The 16503-nt window shown below is 41.2% G+C and overlaps 1 protein-coding gene across 2 annotated transcripts; it reads right to left on the bottom strand.

The window, feature by feature from the left end:
- Positions 1-935: 935 nt before the first annotated feature.
- LOC106561281 (ammonium transporter Rh type C 1) lies at positions 936-15271 on the bottom strand. 2 transcript variants are annotated; one of them, XM_014125055.2, is made up of 11 exons: positions 14968-15264; positions 8278-8470; positions 5824-5974; positions 4382-4529; positions 4123-4289; positions 3824-3961; positions 3491-3627; positions 3105-3229; positions 2768-2841; positions 2283-2350; positions 936-1583 (listed from the first exon to the last, which is right to left on the bottom strand). In XM_014125055.2, exons 1-11 carry the CDS (start codon positions 15188-15190, stop codon positions 1544-1546), a joined length of 1464 nt encoding a protein of 487 aa, XP_013980530.2. In that variant the 5' UTR covers positions 15191-15264; the 3' UTR covers positions 936-1543. The 2 variants fall into 2 exon arrangements, 1 of the variants encoding a protein (XP_013980530.2); XR_006757063.1 differs by having other exon boundaries at positions 1366-1583; positions 3083-3229; positions 14968-15271.
- Between the last annotated feature and the right edge of the window lie 1232 nt (positions 15272-16503).

Here is a 16503-nt window from a genome sequence, read left to right as displayed (position 1 = left end):
GGACAACTAACACAATTGCATCGGTGTGTACAACAGCATGTTCCAATTCCCAGCAATATCCAGCAACTTCACACAGCCATTGAAGAGGAGTGGGACAAGATTCCACAGGCCACAGTCAACAGCCTGATCAACTCTATGCAAAGGAAATGTGTCGCACTGCATGAGGCAAATGGTGGTCACACCAGATACTGACTGGTTTTCTGATCCACGTCCCTACCTTTTTTTAAGGTATCTGTGCTGCATATCTGTATTCCCAGTCATGTGAAATCCATATATTCGGGCCTAATGCATTTTTTTTTTAATTTACTGATTTCATTATATATACTGTAAATCAGTAAAATATTTGAAATTGTAGCATGTTGCATTTATATTTTTGTTTAGTATAGTGTAATACTGTCATTCGCGGGAGGGCTTAGGACCATGTGGATGCCTTAGAGCGGGTTTGAAGGCTGTTTGCTTGGCTGGCTGGCTTTAGGACTATGGAGAGCGGATCGAACAGCTGCAGTGAACAGTGCGACTTCTCTCTCATGGCCGTGATCCACAATACAATGATAATTCAAATAGCCATGCTAGCTTCACCCTCATTTGTGTGCTAGCAAACATGCTAGGTAGTAGTGGCTGGAAACTATACTGAGCTTTCATTGGTCTCGATATCGCTAAGTATTTGCATAAAGTTAAACTTTCCCCGACTTAAATCCCATCCTGTTCACCCTTGCCCATGCATGCTCGTATCGCCCAGCGGTCCATCTGCCCACTTTCTTTTCCTCTGTTGAAAATGAATGGGGCTTTCGTTGTTTCATCACACCCATCGTGGATAGTGGATCCCAGCTGTCAGTTGAATGAAGTGCAGAGTTGGAAGGTTTAGGTTTTAAAAAATATATAATTATAAAGTAATTATCAGCAAAGTCAGTGCTAGTTGAAAGAGACAAGTCAAGTTTTTTTGGTGAATTATTGTTTTATTTAAATAGATTAGGGCAGACAAAAATTACCATTTGAAACAGTTATTCAATACATCATAGTTTAAGCCAATTTGCGGATTTCCCATTGCCACCCATGAACGGTTCTTGGTCCCCCCTTGGCCCCCCTATGAAACACCCCAGCAACGGGACCTAAAAAAACATAAACAAACAAACAAAACATGGCGTACGGTATACCTGTCGAAAAGGACAGAATCTCCACAAATTCTGATAACTGCAATAATTATTTGAGCACCAGCATCACCGGAGGTGTGGGCTGTGTAAAGACATTGTGTACAGTCACATACAGTAGCCTATTTTACAGTTAATGTGAATGATTAAGGGTCTGCTTGTGATTCGACATATGTCTGACTGGTGATAAAACATGACACCATCATTTTTATCTGGCTATTTTATTATTTTCCAATGTGATTTCATTAAAGATAACAAGTATCAGTGTTTCTATAAATTCCATGAACAGAACAGTATAAAGAGTGGTGAAGAGGAGAAGACTGGTTTCTGTCCAGCAAGAGTCTGTAGGATAGGACCATTAGTTGAAAGTGTAGGGGGGACATCAGGCTCTAGCGTCAGTTCTGTCTCCGTTCCAAAGATAAATTTGATTCTGTTCTGTAAATGACAAGGTTACATTAAGGTTACAACCTTTGTGTGATACTGATACAGCCCCTAAATATATATTTAAACATCAACCATCAAATTAAAGTAAATATATAGGCTGCACAGCTTCTCCAACGTGATATCATCATGTCAAGGCCTCAGCCTAATTCATAAATTATGACCAGTACCCTTTCTATTTTCAAATTGCTTCACTTAAATGGAATAAAAAGTTGTTTCCTGTTCTTTTTCTATATTGTTTTACATCAAATAGACAAACACCTCCTAAAGAGAAAAAAAATCCCTTATTCTAAAAGCAGTATCATTGTCATTTTCAGGCCAAGCACAACAGCTACTGTATAACTTCAAGGTCACTTTCAGAGAGGTCACTTTCAGAAAGCACCCGTGCAGAGCTATGGAACACCCCTATCTGGGTAGGCCACTGGACACACACCCACAGCATTTCAAAGGAGGCGATGGTGCCATGCTGTCTCCACAATATTCACAGTATTGTGTGGGCCCAAACATGGATTGTTTGAACTAGTGGAGGGCATACACTGTATGTAGCAGTGGTCTGCTGCCATCTTGATGATATTTGACATAACACATCTTATGAGAACCAAAGCAGTTCTCATGCTGTACCATGAGGTGTAAGAAACAAAAACCTTATAATCCAACATCCATAATCATACTGTTGCACAAAATTCTACTTACACAGCCTTGTTCCGCATGTGGTTATTGTACTCCACGGTAGGTGGATTGTTCTCTTCATCCTCAGGTAACTGGGGGCAGAAATCATCATCATCATCATCATAGGAACATTTTTATTAGAACTTCCAATATCATGTAAAAGAAGAGGTAAACATAGTTTCCACTGCCATTTCCTTCCTCAGCCTCTTCAAACCAAAGACCATTTAGACATAACAGTAAGCAACCCTTATTGGACTGGAGACAAGCTAATAGCTAAATACTGGTATTGACCATTCCATGTAGGACGTGACAGTATGAGGGAAACACTGTTTTTTAAGTGACAGGAGTGACAGAAACATACACTTCCCTTTAACAATTACATAAATCAGTTAAAATAAAAGGGGTACAATATTACTGAAAAACTAAGAAATCACCTTCAGAAAAATAGCTCCAAAATGGCTTCACGGTCTTCGTGCTATTTAGACTAATGGTTTAGTTCAGTATCTCACCTCCCAATAGATCTCATCATCAAAGCAGTTGTTATCAGGAGCATCCCCCCAGATCGGTAACCTCAGGATACAGCCTGGGGACAAACACAACATCCTCATCTCACCAACATTGAGTACACGACTGAGTACATGTAGAAATTATTCAAATACACCACCCCAGCCAAACAATACTACAATACCACAGTAACTTGGCAGCTATCTTGTAACCTGTTCTCATGAAAACACGCACGTACACACACACACACACACACACACACACACACACACACACACACACACACACACACACACACACACACACACACACACACCAACCTAATCGGGACACCACTCTCACCAACAATGATTCCTCCCCCGATTCCAAAGCAGAGTGCAACACAGAGCCCTGCTGCCTGGTGTCCTCCCTGCCGGGTCGGCACCATATCTATCCATTCCCCCGTAAAGTCAAACGTGTTCATCAACCTATTTAAAAAACAACATTGTTACTCTATATCAGTAAGTCTAAGGAAAATATCAAATTTAGAAGCGGTAACAACTGAGCAGACATTCTTTTCATTGCCGCAGTATTCTTGTTGCCCATCTTCTGTGCCACTACTGCATGTGCATAATAATGACATCAGATGAGTTCATCACCTTAAAGCTGCCAATTAGGCCTAAAACTGGTGCAGACTGAAATAATAACAGGCCATTGGTTGGGCATACAGTTGTAACCTGGGAACTCACCCCTCCTTGCCATAGACGTCTTCACTGGCGGCTGCAGCAGTGATGGCGCCCACAATGCCCCCTATGACCCCAGGCATGGCGTGGAGGTTGTGGATGCCACACGTGTCATGGATCTTCAGATATTTCTCCATGAATGGCTGAGGGGATAAAGATAGCTAGCTACATGACCACTAATCAAATAGGAGTAGCCTAGTCATAAGCCACTAACTAGTCCCAATTATACTAGCGAATAGCCATTATACTCCTTCACTGCATTCAGTAAGCACATTTAGTGAAATGTTTCAGGCAGAAAACTCATGAATAAAACCGATATAACTCCATATTCTACGTTACCGTGATATAAATGTAGCCCAGGGTGGAGATGATGCCACAGCAGAACCCTACAATCAGAGACCCATAAGGCATTAGCATGAACTCCGCTGCCGTTCCCACGGCAACACCCCCGGCCAGTGTGGCGTTCTGGATGTGAACCTGGAACACAGGAACAAAAGAGTTGGCCAATAGCTTGAGTGGAGATGCAGTACATGATAAAAAGTTAGTAGGTATGATCATAGGAGTTGGCAGGACAGCACAAACAGATCTGGGACCGGGCTAATGTATGTAATGCACACCATGTGGGTCCATTACATTACCATGTCCAGCTTGCCAGTCTTCTGGGAGAGACTGGAGATGGCTAAGGCGGTGAGGACAGTGGCGGCCAGGGACAGGTAGGTGTTGATGGCTGCTCGATGCTGCCCATCCCCGTGGTCCGAGATGGCCGAGTTAAAACTAGGCCAGAACATCCACAGGAACAGGGTTCCTATGGGGCAGGAATGGATACATTTTGATACAGTTTCACCAATATGAGTATGGCAAATGTGAAAAGTGTCAACCATTATGGCTCAGCCTCACCGATCATGGCAAAGACGTCTGAATGATAGACAGAGCCAATCCGATGCTTGCTCTGGTCCAGGTTGGGCCGGTACAGCATCCACGAGATGGACAGACCATAATAAGCCCCGAATGTGTGAATCACCATGGAGCCACCAGCATCCCTGGCCTATAACGTAGAATGATATCCAGTAAACCAGCCACCTTATTCGTATGTACTCTGAACAAAAATATAAATGCAACATGTAAAGTGTTGGTCCCAGAAAAGGTTGGTCCTAGAAAATTGTAATGCGCACAAAAAGCTTATTTCTCTCAAATTTTGTTCACAAATTTGTTTGCATCCCTGTAAGTGAACATTTGTCCTTTGCCAAGAAAATCCATCTACCTGACAGGTGTGGCATATCTAAAAGTTGATTCTACAGCATGATCATTACACAGGTGCAGCATTCCTTTAGTCAGCATGACTGCAGGAATGTCCACCAGTGCTGTTGCCAGACAATTTAATATTAACTTCTCTACCATAAACCACCTCCAGCATTGTTTTAGAGAATTTTGCAGTACATCCAACCGACCTCACAACCACAGACCATGTGTATGGCACCGTGTTGGCGAGCGGTTTGCTGATGTCAGGGTTGTGAACAGAGTTCCCCATGATGACGGTGGGGTTATAGTATGGGCAGGCATAAGCTATGGACAGCAAACACAATTGCGTTTTATCGATAGCAATTTGAATGCACAGAGATACCGTGACGAGATCCTGAGGCCCATTGTCATGCCATTCATCCGCCGCCATCATCTCATGTTTCAGCATGATAATGCACAGATCTGTACACAATTCCTGGAAGCTTTAAAGGTCCCAGTTCTTCCATGGCCTGCATACTCACCAGACATGTCACCCATTGAGCACGTTTGGGATGCTCTGGATCGACGTGTATGACAGTGTGTTCCAGTTCCCGCCAATATCCAGAAACTTCGCACAGCCATTAAAAGAGGAGTGGGACAACATTCCACAGGCCGCAATCAATAGCCTGATCAACTCTATGCAAAGGAGATACATCACGCTGCATGATGCAAATGGTAGTCACACCAGATACTGACTGGTTTTCTGATCCACGCCCCTACTTTAATAAAAAAGTTATCACCAACAAATGCATATCTGTATTCACAGTCATGTGAAATCCATAGATTAGGGCCTAAATAATATATTTAATTTAACTGATTTCCTTATATGAACTGTAACTCAGTAAAATCTTTGAAATTGTTGCATGTTGCATTTATAGTTTTGTTCAGTATAGATATCTGCATCTATTCCATTAAGTTTTATTGTAAAGGTAAATGCATTCAATCAATCAAACAAGCACGTACCATGACACAGCATCACTGTGTGCCATTCTTGAGAACCATGTATGCAGGTTTTATGCAGGACTTAATATTAAAGCCTTTATTATTTACTAAAGACTTACATGTATGAGGCTGAGGATGATATACTCTTCCACAGCATACAGAGTGACTCCAAACAGCGTCATCACCATCAATTGGACTGGGCTCACCTTGCCTAGCACCGCCCCGTACGCTATCAGGCAGCTGGCTACACAGAAGTCTGCATTGATCATGCTGAGAAGGACAGAACCAGGGTAGGATTAGAATGTATACTGGGTCACTGTCAGCCTGGTACCAGATATGTTTGTGCTGTCTTTTGTAATTTGGTCATTGACTACATTTACACGTGCACAGTGTTCAGGATAGTAGCTCATATCCCGCTTAACGGCTTATTTGGGATAAACTGTTTACATGCACCTTTGATATCCTGCTCACGAGTATCCCTGTCCCCAGAAATAAACAGAATATTCCTAATTGAAGTTCATATGGGTTAAATGGAATAGTAACTGAAATGTGGACACTGACTGTGGGCCTATAACCTCTCACATGTAAAATAATATAATATTAACTCTTACAGAATTATGCATTTCTTGCAGTGAAATTATACAACAAATATACATTTTGTCTTGGGAACAGGAGTGGTGAGATATGATTTCGTTCTTTCAAGCATCTCTTGAGAAAATACGAATTACGTGTTATCTTTGACACTGTTATGCAAGCAGACAGTATTTCAACCACATAAAATATGCACCCAGTCTTATCAGAAATGTGTTTATCATTTTTCCATCTTTTCATTTCCTTTAAACCGGTCAAACTGATGACATTTGGACATTCTGCATTGGAACAATCTTTCAAATCTTTCTCCCCGGTCCCTAAATGAAACATTCAACTTTAGCAGTGTTAATTAACTTGATTAATAATGCATTCATTCTATCGATGTATGAAATTATTCTCGTGAACACTATTTTATTTAGTCTTCTGGGGCAACAAGTTATGACAGAAGAGAAGCTGCATGTATCTAACTATAGTTAACAAACAAATGGCCTACCAAATGCCAGAAATTATAATATGGCCTACCAAATGTCAAAAATGTCAATATGGCCTACCAAATGTCAGAAATTATAAGCAGAAACATATATAAATTTGTGGTGAAAGTAGCCTTAACCAGTAGGCTATATGGTCCAGTAAGGAGTATCAGCAAAATACATTATTATGGGATTATTATGGTGGATGGAACGGTGCAGGTATAGCATATTTTTTATGTGATTGGTTTGACAATCAGATGAAAACATCATAACACAACACCCATGACATGCTAAACTGAGCCTGCGCAGACCACGAAAAACAATAGTAAAGGGAATAAAGTGTTGACATGCCACAGTATCCCGTCTAAGATCAGCATATCCCAGGCATCTAATCCGGGTTTCTCATAACTGGGATACATACTTTTCATGGTTATTGTAAACGGGATAGGATGTTTATGCATCAACTCAAAAACAGAATACTAAAGTATCCCAAATAATAACGGGATATTGGTGTCTATGTTTTAAAAGTGTAGCATGACCAAATCATTGTCCCTTGAAAATGGTCACAGAAAAAAATGACAATGACTTCATCCTCAAAGGCCAATAGTTTAATAACAATTTAAGAACCTTGTTATTAAATTGCCAGTCCAACATTATGATACAGTATATTGACTTGGTCGATTTGTATCCTTCAGTAGTTTGTTACAAATTAAACCACACACAGAGCTGTACCCCCTCTACGCACAGTATTTCTATGATCTCAAATAACCCCCCTCCACACACACACACACACACACACACACACACACACACACACACACACACACACACACACACACACACACACACACACACACACACACACACACACACACACACACACAGAGTATTATCTGTTAATACAATACTTCAACAGTATCATAAATGTGTGATTACATGTAGTCTGTGTTTTTGTTTGCCCTCACATTGTTGTGTCCACAGACAGAATATCTCATAAGACAGGAGGATCAACAGTAACAGGTGATACATGAGGGATTTTCAAATGCAGACCGGTTCCTCCACTTCTCTGGCATCACGGTAGGTTCTCTCTGGCACTCCCACCATGCACGCATACAGGATTCGTTTCCATCCACACATGTTGTTCTATAGATTGATTTCAATGATGTAGGCATATGTCCTGCATGACTGATTAATTCACATTGGACTCATTCCTAAGGTTATACATAATATGTGAAGTATCTGTCCAATTATAGTCAGTGAATGGTCAGCCAGAAGGGCTATACATTGTTGGATGGGTTGAGTTTGCTTATGTTAGTTACAATACAATGTAAAGTGCTTTTTTATATAACTCCATACAATATTCACTTTCCACTTTCCAGGTGACCACTGTGGTGACATCACTTTCAACTATCAAATACGACACCAGCATTCACTGATCTCATTAGTCACAAAAGACAGAAGATCCAAAGAAACAAGTTTAACGCTGTTATACCAAAACCGATGGACTCTAACCTCTCCACGCCGATCTTGATCTTGCCATCCATTGGGTCCAGAGAGTGGAACCATCCCTGCATCAAAAGTGCCCACTGAAGGCCGAAGCCGGCGATGAGGAAGTTGAAGCCAACGGCACCGAAGCTGTAGCGCTTCAGGAAGGTCATGAGGAAACCGAAGCCCACAAAGATCATCACATGGACATCCTGGAAACCTGGGGGAAAAAGAGGGCGAGGCGTGGTGTGTGGGGGAGAGGTAGGGAAGAGTAAAAGGTGCAGATCAACACTTAGGGAAAAGAGAGGGTCAGTTGTAGTCAGTTACATATAATCCTAGTTCTACCAAGGCAAAGAATTAGACATGGAAACTAAACTCAGCAAAATAAGAAACGTCCCTTTTCAGGACCCTGTCTTTCAAAGAAAATGTGTAAAAATCCAAATAACTTCACAGATCTTCATTGTAAATGGTTTAAACACAATTTCCCATGCTTGTTCAATGAACCATAAACAATTAATTAACATGCACCTGTGGAACGGTTTACAGATGGTAGGCAATTAAGGTCACAGTTATGAAAACTTAAGACACTAAAGAGGCCTTTCTACTGACTCTGAAAAACACAAAAAAATGATCAGGGTCCCTGCTCATCTGCGTGAACGTGCCTTAGACATGCTGCAAGGAGGCATGAGGACTGCAGACAGCTGATCGTCCTCGCAGTGGCAGACCACATGTAACAGCATCTGCACAGGATCGCTACATCCGAACATCACACCTGTGGGACAGGTACAGGATGCCAACAACAACTGCCCGAGTTCCACAAGGAATGTACAATCCCTCCATCAGTGCTTAGACTGTCTGCAATAGGCTGAGAGAGGCTGGACTGTGGGCTTGTAGGCCTGTTGTAAGGCAGGTCCACATCAGACATCACCGGCAACAACGTTGCCTATGGGCACAAACCCACCGTCAATGGACCAGACAGGACTGGCAAAAAGTGGTCTTCACTGACGAGTCATGGTTTTGTCTCACCAGGGGTGATGGTCGGATTTGCATTTATCGTCGAAGGAATAAGCGTTACACCGAGGCCTGTACTCTGGAGCGGGATTGATCGGTGGTGGAGGGTCCCTCATGGTCTGGGGCGGTGTGTCACAGCGTCATCGGACAGAGCTTGTTGTCATTGCAGGCAATCTCAACGCTGTGCGTTACAGGGAAGACATCCTCCTCCCTCATGTGGTAGGTGTGATAGCTGATACTTTGATCTATATACCTTACCAGTCAAAAGTTTGGACACACCTACTACATTGTAGAATAATGAAATACTATGAAATAACACATATGGAATCATGTAGTAACCAAAAAAACTGTTAACCTCTATGGGCTAGGCGGGACGCTTGCGTCCCACCTACGTAACAGCCACTTGCAGCCTGTGGCGCGATTTTCAAAACCTTAAAAATCCTATTACTTCAATTTCTCAAACATATGACTATTTTACAGCTATTTAAAGACAAGACTCTGGTTAATCTAACCACACTGTCCGATTTCAAAAAGGCTTTACAACGAAAGCAAAACATTAGATTATGTCAGCAGAGTACCAAGCCAGAAATAATCAGACACCCATTTTTCAAGCCAGCATATAATGTCACCAAAACCCAGAAGACAGCTAAATGCAGCACTCACCTTTGATGATCTTCATCAGATGACAACCCTAGGACATTATGTTATACAATACATGCATGTTTTGTTCAATCAAGTTCATATTTATATCAAAAACCAGCTTTTTACATTAGCATGTGACGTTCAGAACTAGCAAACTTCCGGGGAATTCGCTAACATTTTACTAAATTACTCACGATAAACGTTCACAAAAAGCATAACAATTATTTTAAGAATTATAGATACAGACCTCCTCTATGCACTCGATATGTCCGATTTTAAAATAGCTTTTTGGTGAAAGCACATTTTGCAATATTCTAAGTACATAGCCCAGGCATCACGGGCTCGCTATTTAGACACCCGGCAAGTTTAGCACTCACCATAATCATATTTACTATTATAAAAGTTTGATTACCTTTTGTTGTCTTCGTCAGAATGCACACCCAGGACTGCTACTTCAATAACAAATGTTGGTTTGGTCCAAAATAATCCATCGTTATATCCGAATAGCGGCGTTTTGTTCGTGCGTTCCAGACACTATCCGAAATGGTAAAGAAGTGTCGTGCGCATGGCGCAATTCGTGACAATAAAATTATAAATATTCCATTACCGTACTTCGAAGCATGTCAACCGCTGTTTAAAATCAATTTTTACGCCATTTTTCTCGTAGAAAAGCGATAATATTCCGACAGGGAATCTCCTTTTCGGCAAACAGAGGAAAAAATCACAAAGGCGGGGGCGGTCGGGTCACGCGCATAAGCCCAGAGTCCCTTGATCGGCCACTTGAGAAAGGCGATAATGTGTTTCAGCCTGGGGCTGGAATGACGACATTCTGTTTTTTCCCGGGCTCTGAGAGCCTATGGAAGACATGGGAAGTGTCACGTTAGAGCAGAGATCCTTAGTAAAAGATAGAGATGGAAAAGAAGTTCAAGAAATGGTCAGACAGGCCACTTCCTGTAAAGGAATCTCTCAGGTTTTGACCTGCCATTTGAGTTCTGTTATACTCACAGACACCATTCAAACAGTTTTAGAAAATTTAGGGTGTTTTCTATCCATATGTAATAAGTATATGCATATTCTAGTTACTGGGTAGGAGTGGTAACCAGATTAAATCGGGTATGTTTTTTATCCAGCCGTGTCAATACTGCCCCCTAGCCCTAACAGGTTAACTAAGCACTCCTGTTAATTGAAAGGCATTCCAGGTGACTACCTCATGAAGCTGGTTGAGAGAATGCCAAGAGAGTGCAAAGCTGTCATCAAGGCAAAGGGTGGCTACTCAAATATAAAATATATTTAGATTTGTTTAACACTTTTTTGGTTACTACATGATTCCGTATGTGTTATTTCATAGTTTTGATGTCTTCACTATTATTCTACAATGTAGAAAATAGTTGAAAATCAAGAAAAACCCTTGAATGAGTTGATGTGTCCAAGCTTTTGACTGACACTGTATATATTTCTAATGCTGTTATTATTAAGAAAAAATTCTTGTGATTGTCCCGTCTTACAAAAAACCCTGTTTCACAACATGGCGTGTGAGAGAGTGAGGGTGACATGGGGGATATTGGAATGGTCAAGAGTGAAAATGATGCAAACATGGTTCAAGGACATCTCTGTGTTACTAACTGTGTAGATACAGTATACACAAATAACCTCATAGATACCCATAGTACAAGTAGAAAGCTGTTGACATGGAAGTTTTGGTTTCTGTCCATACTGGAAGCCCCATATTTACAATGTGTACATCCCCCCCATGCAAAATCATTGATGGCTCAACTAGAACGTACCATACCGAAACTCAAGATTAAGCTTCTTGGGATACTCACATTGCAGTTCTACAATGTTCAAAAGGAAAACATGAGCATTCTCAAGGGCATAGACACAATATACGGACTAAAACATAGAAGGTGATGTACGGAGGCCATACATAAACATATACAGTATGTATAAATAATGTACAGGTAAAAAGGGATGCAAAACATTACTGTGAACTTGGTAGACGCAAATACTTAATTTGACATTTTTTACAAGAAAACAAATTCAAATCAAATCAAATTATATTAGTCACATGCAACGAATACAACAGGTGTAGACCTTACAGTGAAATGCCTCCTTACGAGCCCCTAACCAACAATGCAGTTTCAAAAAATACAGATAAGAATAAGAGATAAAGGTAACAAGCAATTAAGAGCAGCAGTGAAATAACAATAGCGAGACTAAACAGGGTGTACCGATATAGAGTCAATGTGCGGGGGCTCCGGTTATTTGAGGAAGATGACAACAGAGAGTAGCAGTGGTATAAAGAGGGGGTGAGGGGGCAGTGCAAGTAGAGCAGAGAGAACAGTCTATGACTAGGGTGGCTGGAGTCTTTGACAATTTTTAGGGCCTTCCTCTGACACCGCCTGGTATAGAGGTCCTGGATGGCTGAAAGCTTGGCCCCAGTTATGTACTGGGCTGTTCGCACTACGCTCTGTAGTGTCGGAGGCCGAGCAGTTGCCATACCAGGCAGTGATGCAACCAGTCAGGATGCTCTCGATGGTGCAGCTGTAGAACCTTTTGAGGGTCTGAGGACCCATGCCAAATCTTTTCAGTCTCCTGAGGGGGAATAGGTTTTGTCGTGCCCTCTTCACAACTGTCTTGGTGTTTGGACCATGATAGTTTGTTGGTGATGTGGACACCAAGGAACTTGAAGCTCTCAACCTGCTCCACTGCAGCCCCGTCGATGAGAATGGGTACGTGCTCTGTCCTCTTTTTCCTGTTGTCCAAAATCATCTCCTTTGTCTTGATCACATTGAGGGAGAGGTTGTTGTCCTGGCACCACACTGCCAGGTCTTTGACCTCCTCCCTATAGGCTGTCTCATCGTTGTCGGTGATCATGCCTACCACTGTTGTGTCATCGGCAAATGTAATGATGGTGTTGGAGTCGTGCCTGGCCATGCAGTCATGACTGAACAGAGAGTACAGGAGGGGACTGAGCACACACACCCTGTCACTGACTTGGAAATTCATCATCCTTTGAAAGTCATCATCCAAGTGAATTTATTTATTTAACCTTTATTTAACTAGGCAAGTCAGTTAAGAACAAATTCTTATTTTCAATGACAGCCTAGGAACAGTGGGTTAACTGCCATGTTCAGGGGCAGAACGACAGATTTGTACCTTGTCAGCTCAGGGATTTGATCTTGCAACCTTTCGGTTACTAGTCCAACACTCTAACCACTAGGCTACTCTGCCGCCCCAAATAAGAATGTGTTCTTAACTGACTTGCCTAGTTAAATAAAGGTAAAACATATTTTTTTACAATGATGGCCTAGGAACAGTGGGTTAACTGACTTGTTCAGGGGCAGAATGACAGATTTTTACCATGTCAGCTCAGGGATTCAATCTGGCAACCATTCGGTTACTAGTCCACCGCTCTAACCACTAGGATACCTGCCGCCCAGAAATAATCATATGGCCACAAGAAATGACTATTGGCTACATCCACAGGACACACCAGTATGAATAAATACTAGCATTAACAAGCCAGTATCATTTTCAAGATGAGCAGCCATAACTGTCTGGTGCATTCCAGAGGAGGTCGCAACAGGTCGCAACAGGTCGCATTCGCACTGTGAAACATTAGTTACTCAAAAAAAAGTGTACACAACAGCCTAATATACTACCACAGATGTAGGATCTTAATTTGAGGTAGTTTGCTACAGCAGGAAAATAATCCTGCAGCAACAGAAAATGTGAATTATGTGGATTATAATTAAATTGACCTTTTTGTAGGGTTTGATACATTTTTCATAAGGGAAAATCAAGTCAAAATTACAAGTGGAAATGTAGCCTAGCAGTTAGTGCAGTAACCAAAAGGTTGCTGGCTCAAATACACGAGACGACAAGGTGAAAAATTGATGAGCAAGGCATTTAACCCTAATTTGCTCTATGGCTAACCCTGTCAACAACCATTTCACTGCACCTATCTGGTGTATTTGACAATAAAACATATTTTTCTTAAATACACTGCAAGTTTTAAATGTCCTGCCTTGCAGGAAGATTCCCCTGCAACAGGGTAATCAAATTAAGATCCTACATGTTACCCACTCTTATATAATATCAGGTTTACAAATACTGCATCTATTTGTACCAGACAAACAATATGGCCCTTGAAGAAAACTCCCTGCGTAGTTCAGATTGTCCCCATACTGACTTCAGAGATCAAATGACCTACTCCTCGATCTCATGCTTGATTGGTCTCTATACAACAGACTGTGACAGCAAAATCATTTATCACCTGACATCCAACACCCTATAAGAGATGGTCCTGCGGTAGGACTGACACCCACACCTTTACTGAGCTAAATTCAACCACACCCTCATAATTCTGTAACTGGTGAAATAAGATTCTATACAATGAATTGAACTGAAGCTAAACAACACACACACACACGTACCGCCTTGATGTTTATTATTAATCTTGTAATTCTAGCCATTTCATATGATATAAGCATCAGGGAGTCTGCAGATGCACCTGTTGTGAGAGGGTGTGGGGGATAAAGAACTTTAGGAAGGAGGGACAAAGCCCACTGGAAATATATTGTACACCTGTGTGTTTATGTGGAAAATCATTGAAAGTTAGTATGACATTTCTGGAATATACAAAAATCCTACCTCTTGGGTAATAGGCCTATTATAATCTATATTTTTCACAACTATTACATGACATGTTATTGCTGAACAAAAGTTTAATTTCATCATTTTATGCAATGTTCAACTATAATGTTCAAATTCTGGTCATTGCCATGCAAGTACAAATAAGCATATGGAATTGCAAAGCATCAGCTCTCATAGGCTTATGTGTTCAATCATTTTCTTAATATGGAAAAGTACTACCCTAATAGCCTACGTTTCTAAATAAAACAACCAAATTGGCAAAGACTTGTTTCGAATATATAGAATTATTTTATTTCATAAATGTTTGGTTGGTGAAATAATATCAAAATAATAAACCAATATAAAAAGAAAACATAAATCAAAATTGAAAAGCAAAAGCAAAAGAGCAGGTAATTTTGGGTCACTTACTTGGATATCTGAAATAGTAGTCATTCTCAATGTTACTGGATATGTTCTTAGATGTTTTATGCTCTATCCAATGTGCGTCGGATTCCTCGTTATAACGGATAAAAATGCCGAATAAGATGATCATGGCAATTTGCCATACGAAACACACTGCTGGAAGACTAATTCGGACATTGGTATTTTTCGGCCGGTCACAGCATTGCCTGAAGCTTTGTATACAACCCATTGTGTTATCGTGACAATGGTCCAGTTGCCTTTGGTGCCTTATGGAGAAAGACGGCAAATATTATATACAGTAGAGTGTAAGCGATGACAGAAGTTCTAGGTGGCCCCGTAGGGTGTTTGCAGGGGTGTGTCTGCTTCGCTTGGAATCTTCTGAGTCACCTCCTGCCCTCCCGAAGTAGCATTGAATTAACTTTTTCTCACGTGATCTTGTAGATTATTTTCAAGTCATCACAATAGACTGCATAACATGTATACATACGAAGAGTCCTGTCCTAGTCTCCTCTCCTACATAATCACGAAGGAAAAGATTGGACAGATTTTAATAATGTTGCTATGACAATACTCTCACCATAGACCCTAATATATCCATGACTCTCAACTACACAGTTCTTTCACGTCAGTGATTCTACACAGTTTTGTCAGTTTGTCATACAGTATAAGGAAAAGCAATTGAAGATTATGTAGAATAGAATAAAATAGAATTACATTAAATAACATAGGGCCCCTGCACACATCATAATTCCCCCTTGCCCCTGGGTGAACAGGTAATATTTGTTTGCCGTCATTAGAATTTGTTTGCTGTCATTAGAACAAAGTGGGGGCAATGACACCGGGGCAGTCAGTCAGGAGCCTAGCCTGCACTTCTGCAGGTCTGCACACCATACACATATGTCCTACATACACATAAAATAATCCTGAACGCCCTGACCATAATCTTTTTATTTTAAGTGTTTACAATAGCATAAAACATGTGTTTATGTATTTGATACCATTCCGATTATTCAGCTCCAACCATTACCACGAGCGTGTCCTTCCCAATTAAGGGGTCACCAACCTCCTGTGCCTTACACACTGATGAAGTGTTGGAAGAAACTGAAATGGGAGAAACTTGAGCAAGCTGTAAGATTCCACTACACATAAAAGCTTGTCAAATTCTCGAGTCTCACATGGTATACAGTCAGGTGCAAAATTATTGTCAACCTTGATAAAGATGAGCAAAAAAGACTATATAAAATATATAATACAAATGCTGAGCTATATAGTATGCAAAATATGCTGTAGCGACCAGCGAGGCAAAAGGCAAACACCCTACGCATCGCGCCAATAGGCATAACCCACTTGGTGGGAATTGTAATGTGGCTCATACAGCGAGGATCGCTACACTGCCTCCTCTGAATGGGAAGGCACGTCCCCATAACTCGACTACTCAGTCCGGTGGCCACACACCCGCCACCCCACTTCTGACACCAATGTAGCAAATCGTTACCAGCTTGGTGGGAATTGTAATGTGGCTCATATGGCGAGGATCGCTAC

The sequence above is a fragment of the Salmo salar genome, chromosome ssa10 (assembly GCF_905237065.1).
Source record: "Salmo salar chromosome ssa10, Ssal_v3.1, whole genome shotgun sequence".
Taxonomy (NCBI): Eukaryota; Metazoa; Chordata; class Actinopteri; order Salmoniformes; family Salmonidae; genus Salmo; species Salmo salar.
Note: the sequence above shows the minus strand (reverse complement) of the source record. Positions and strands in the feature narration are given on the sequence as shown.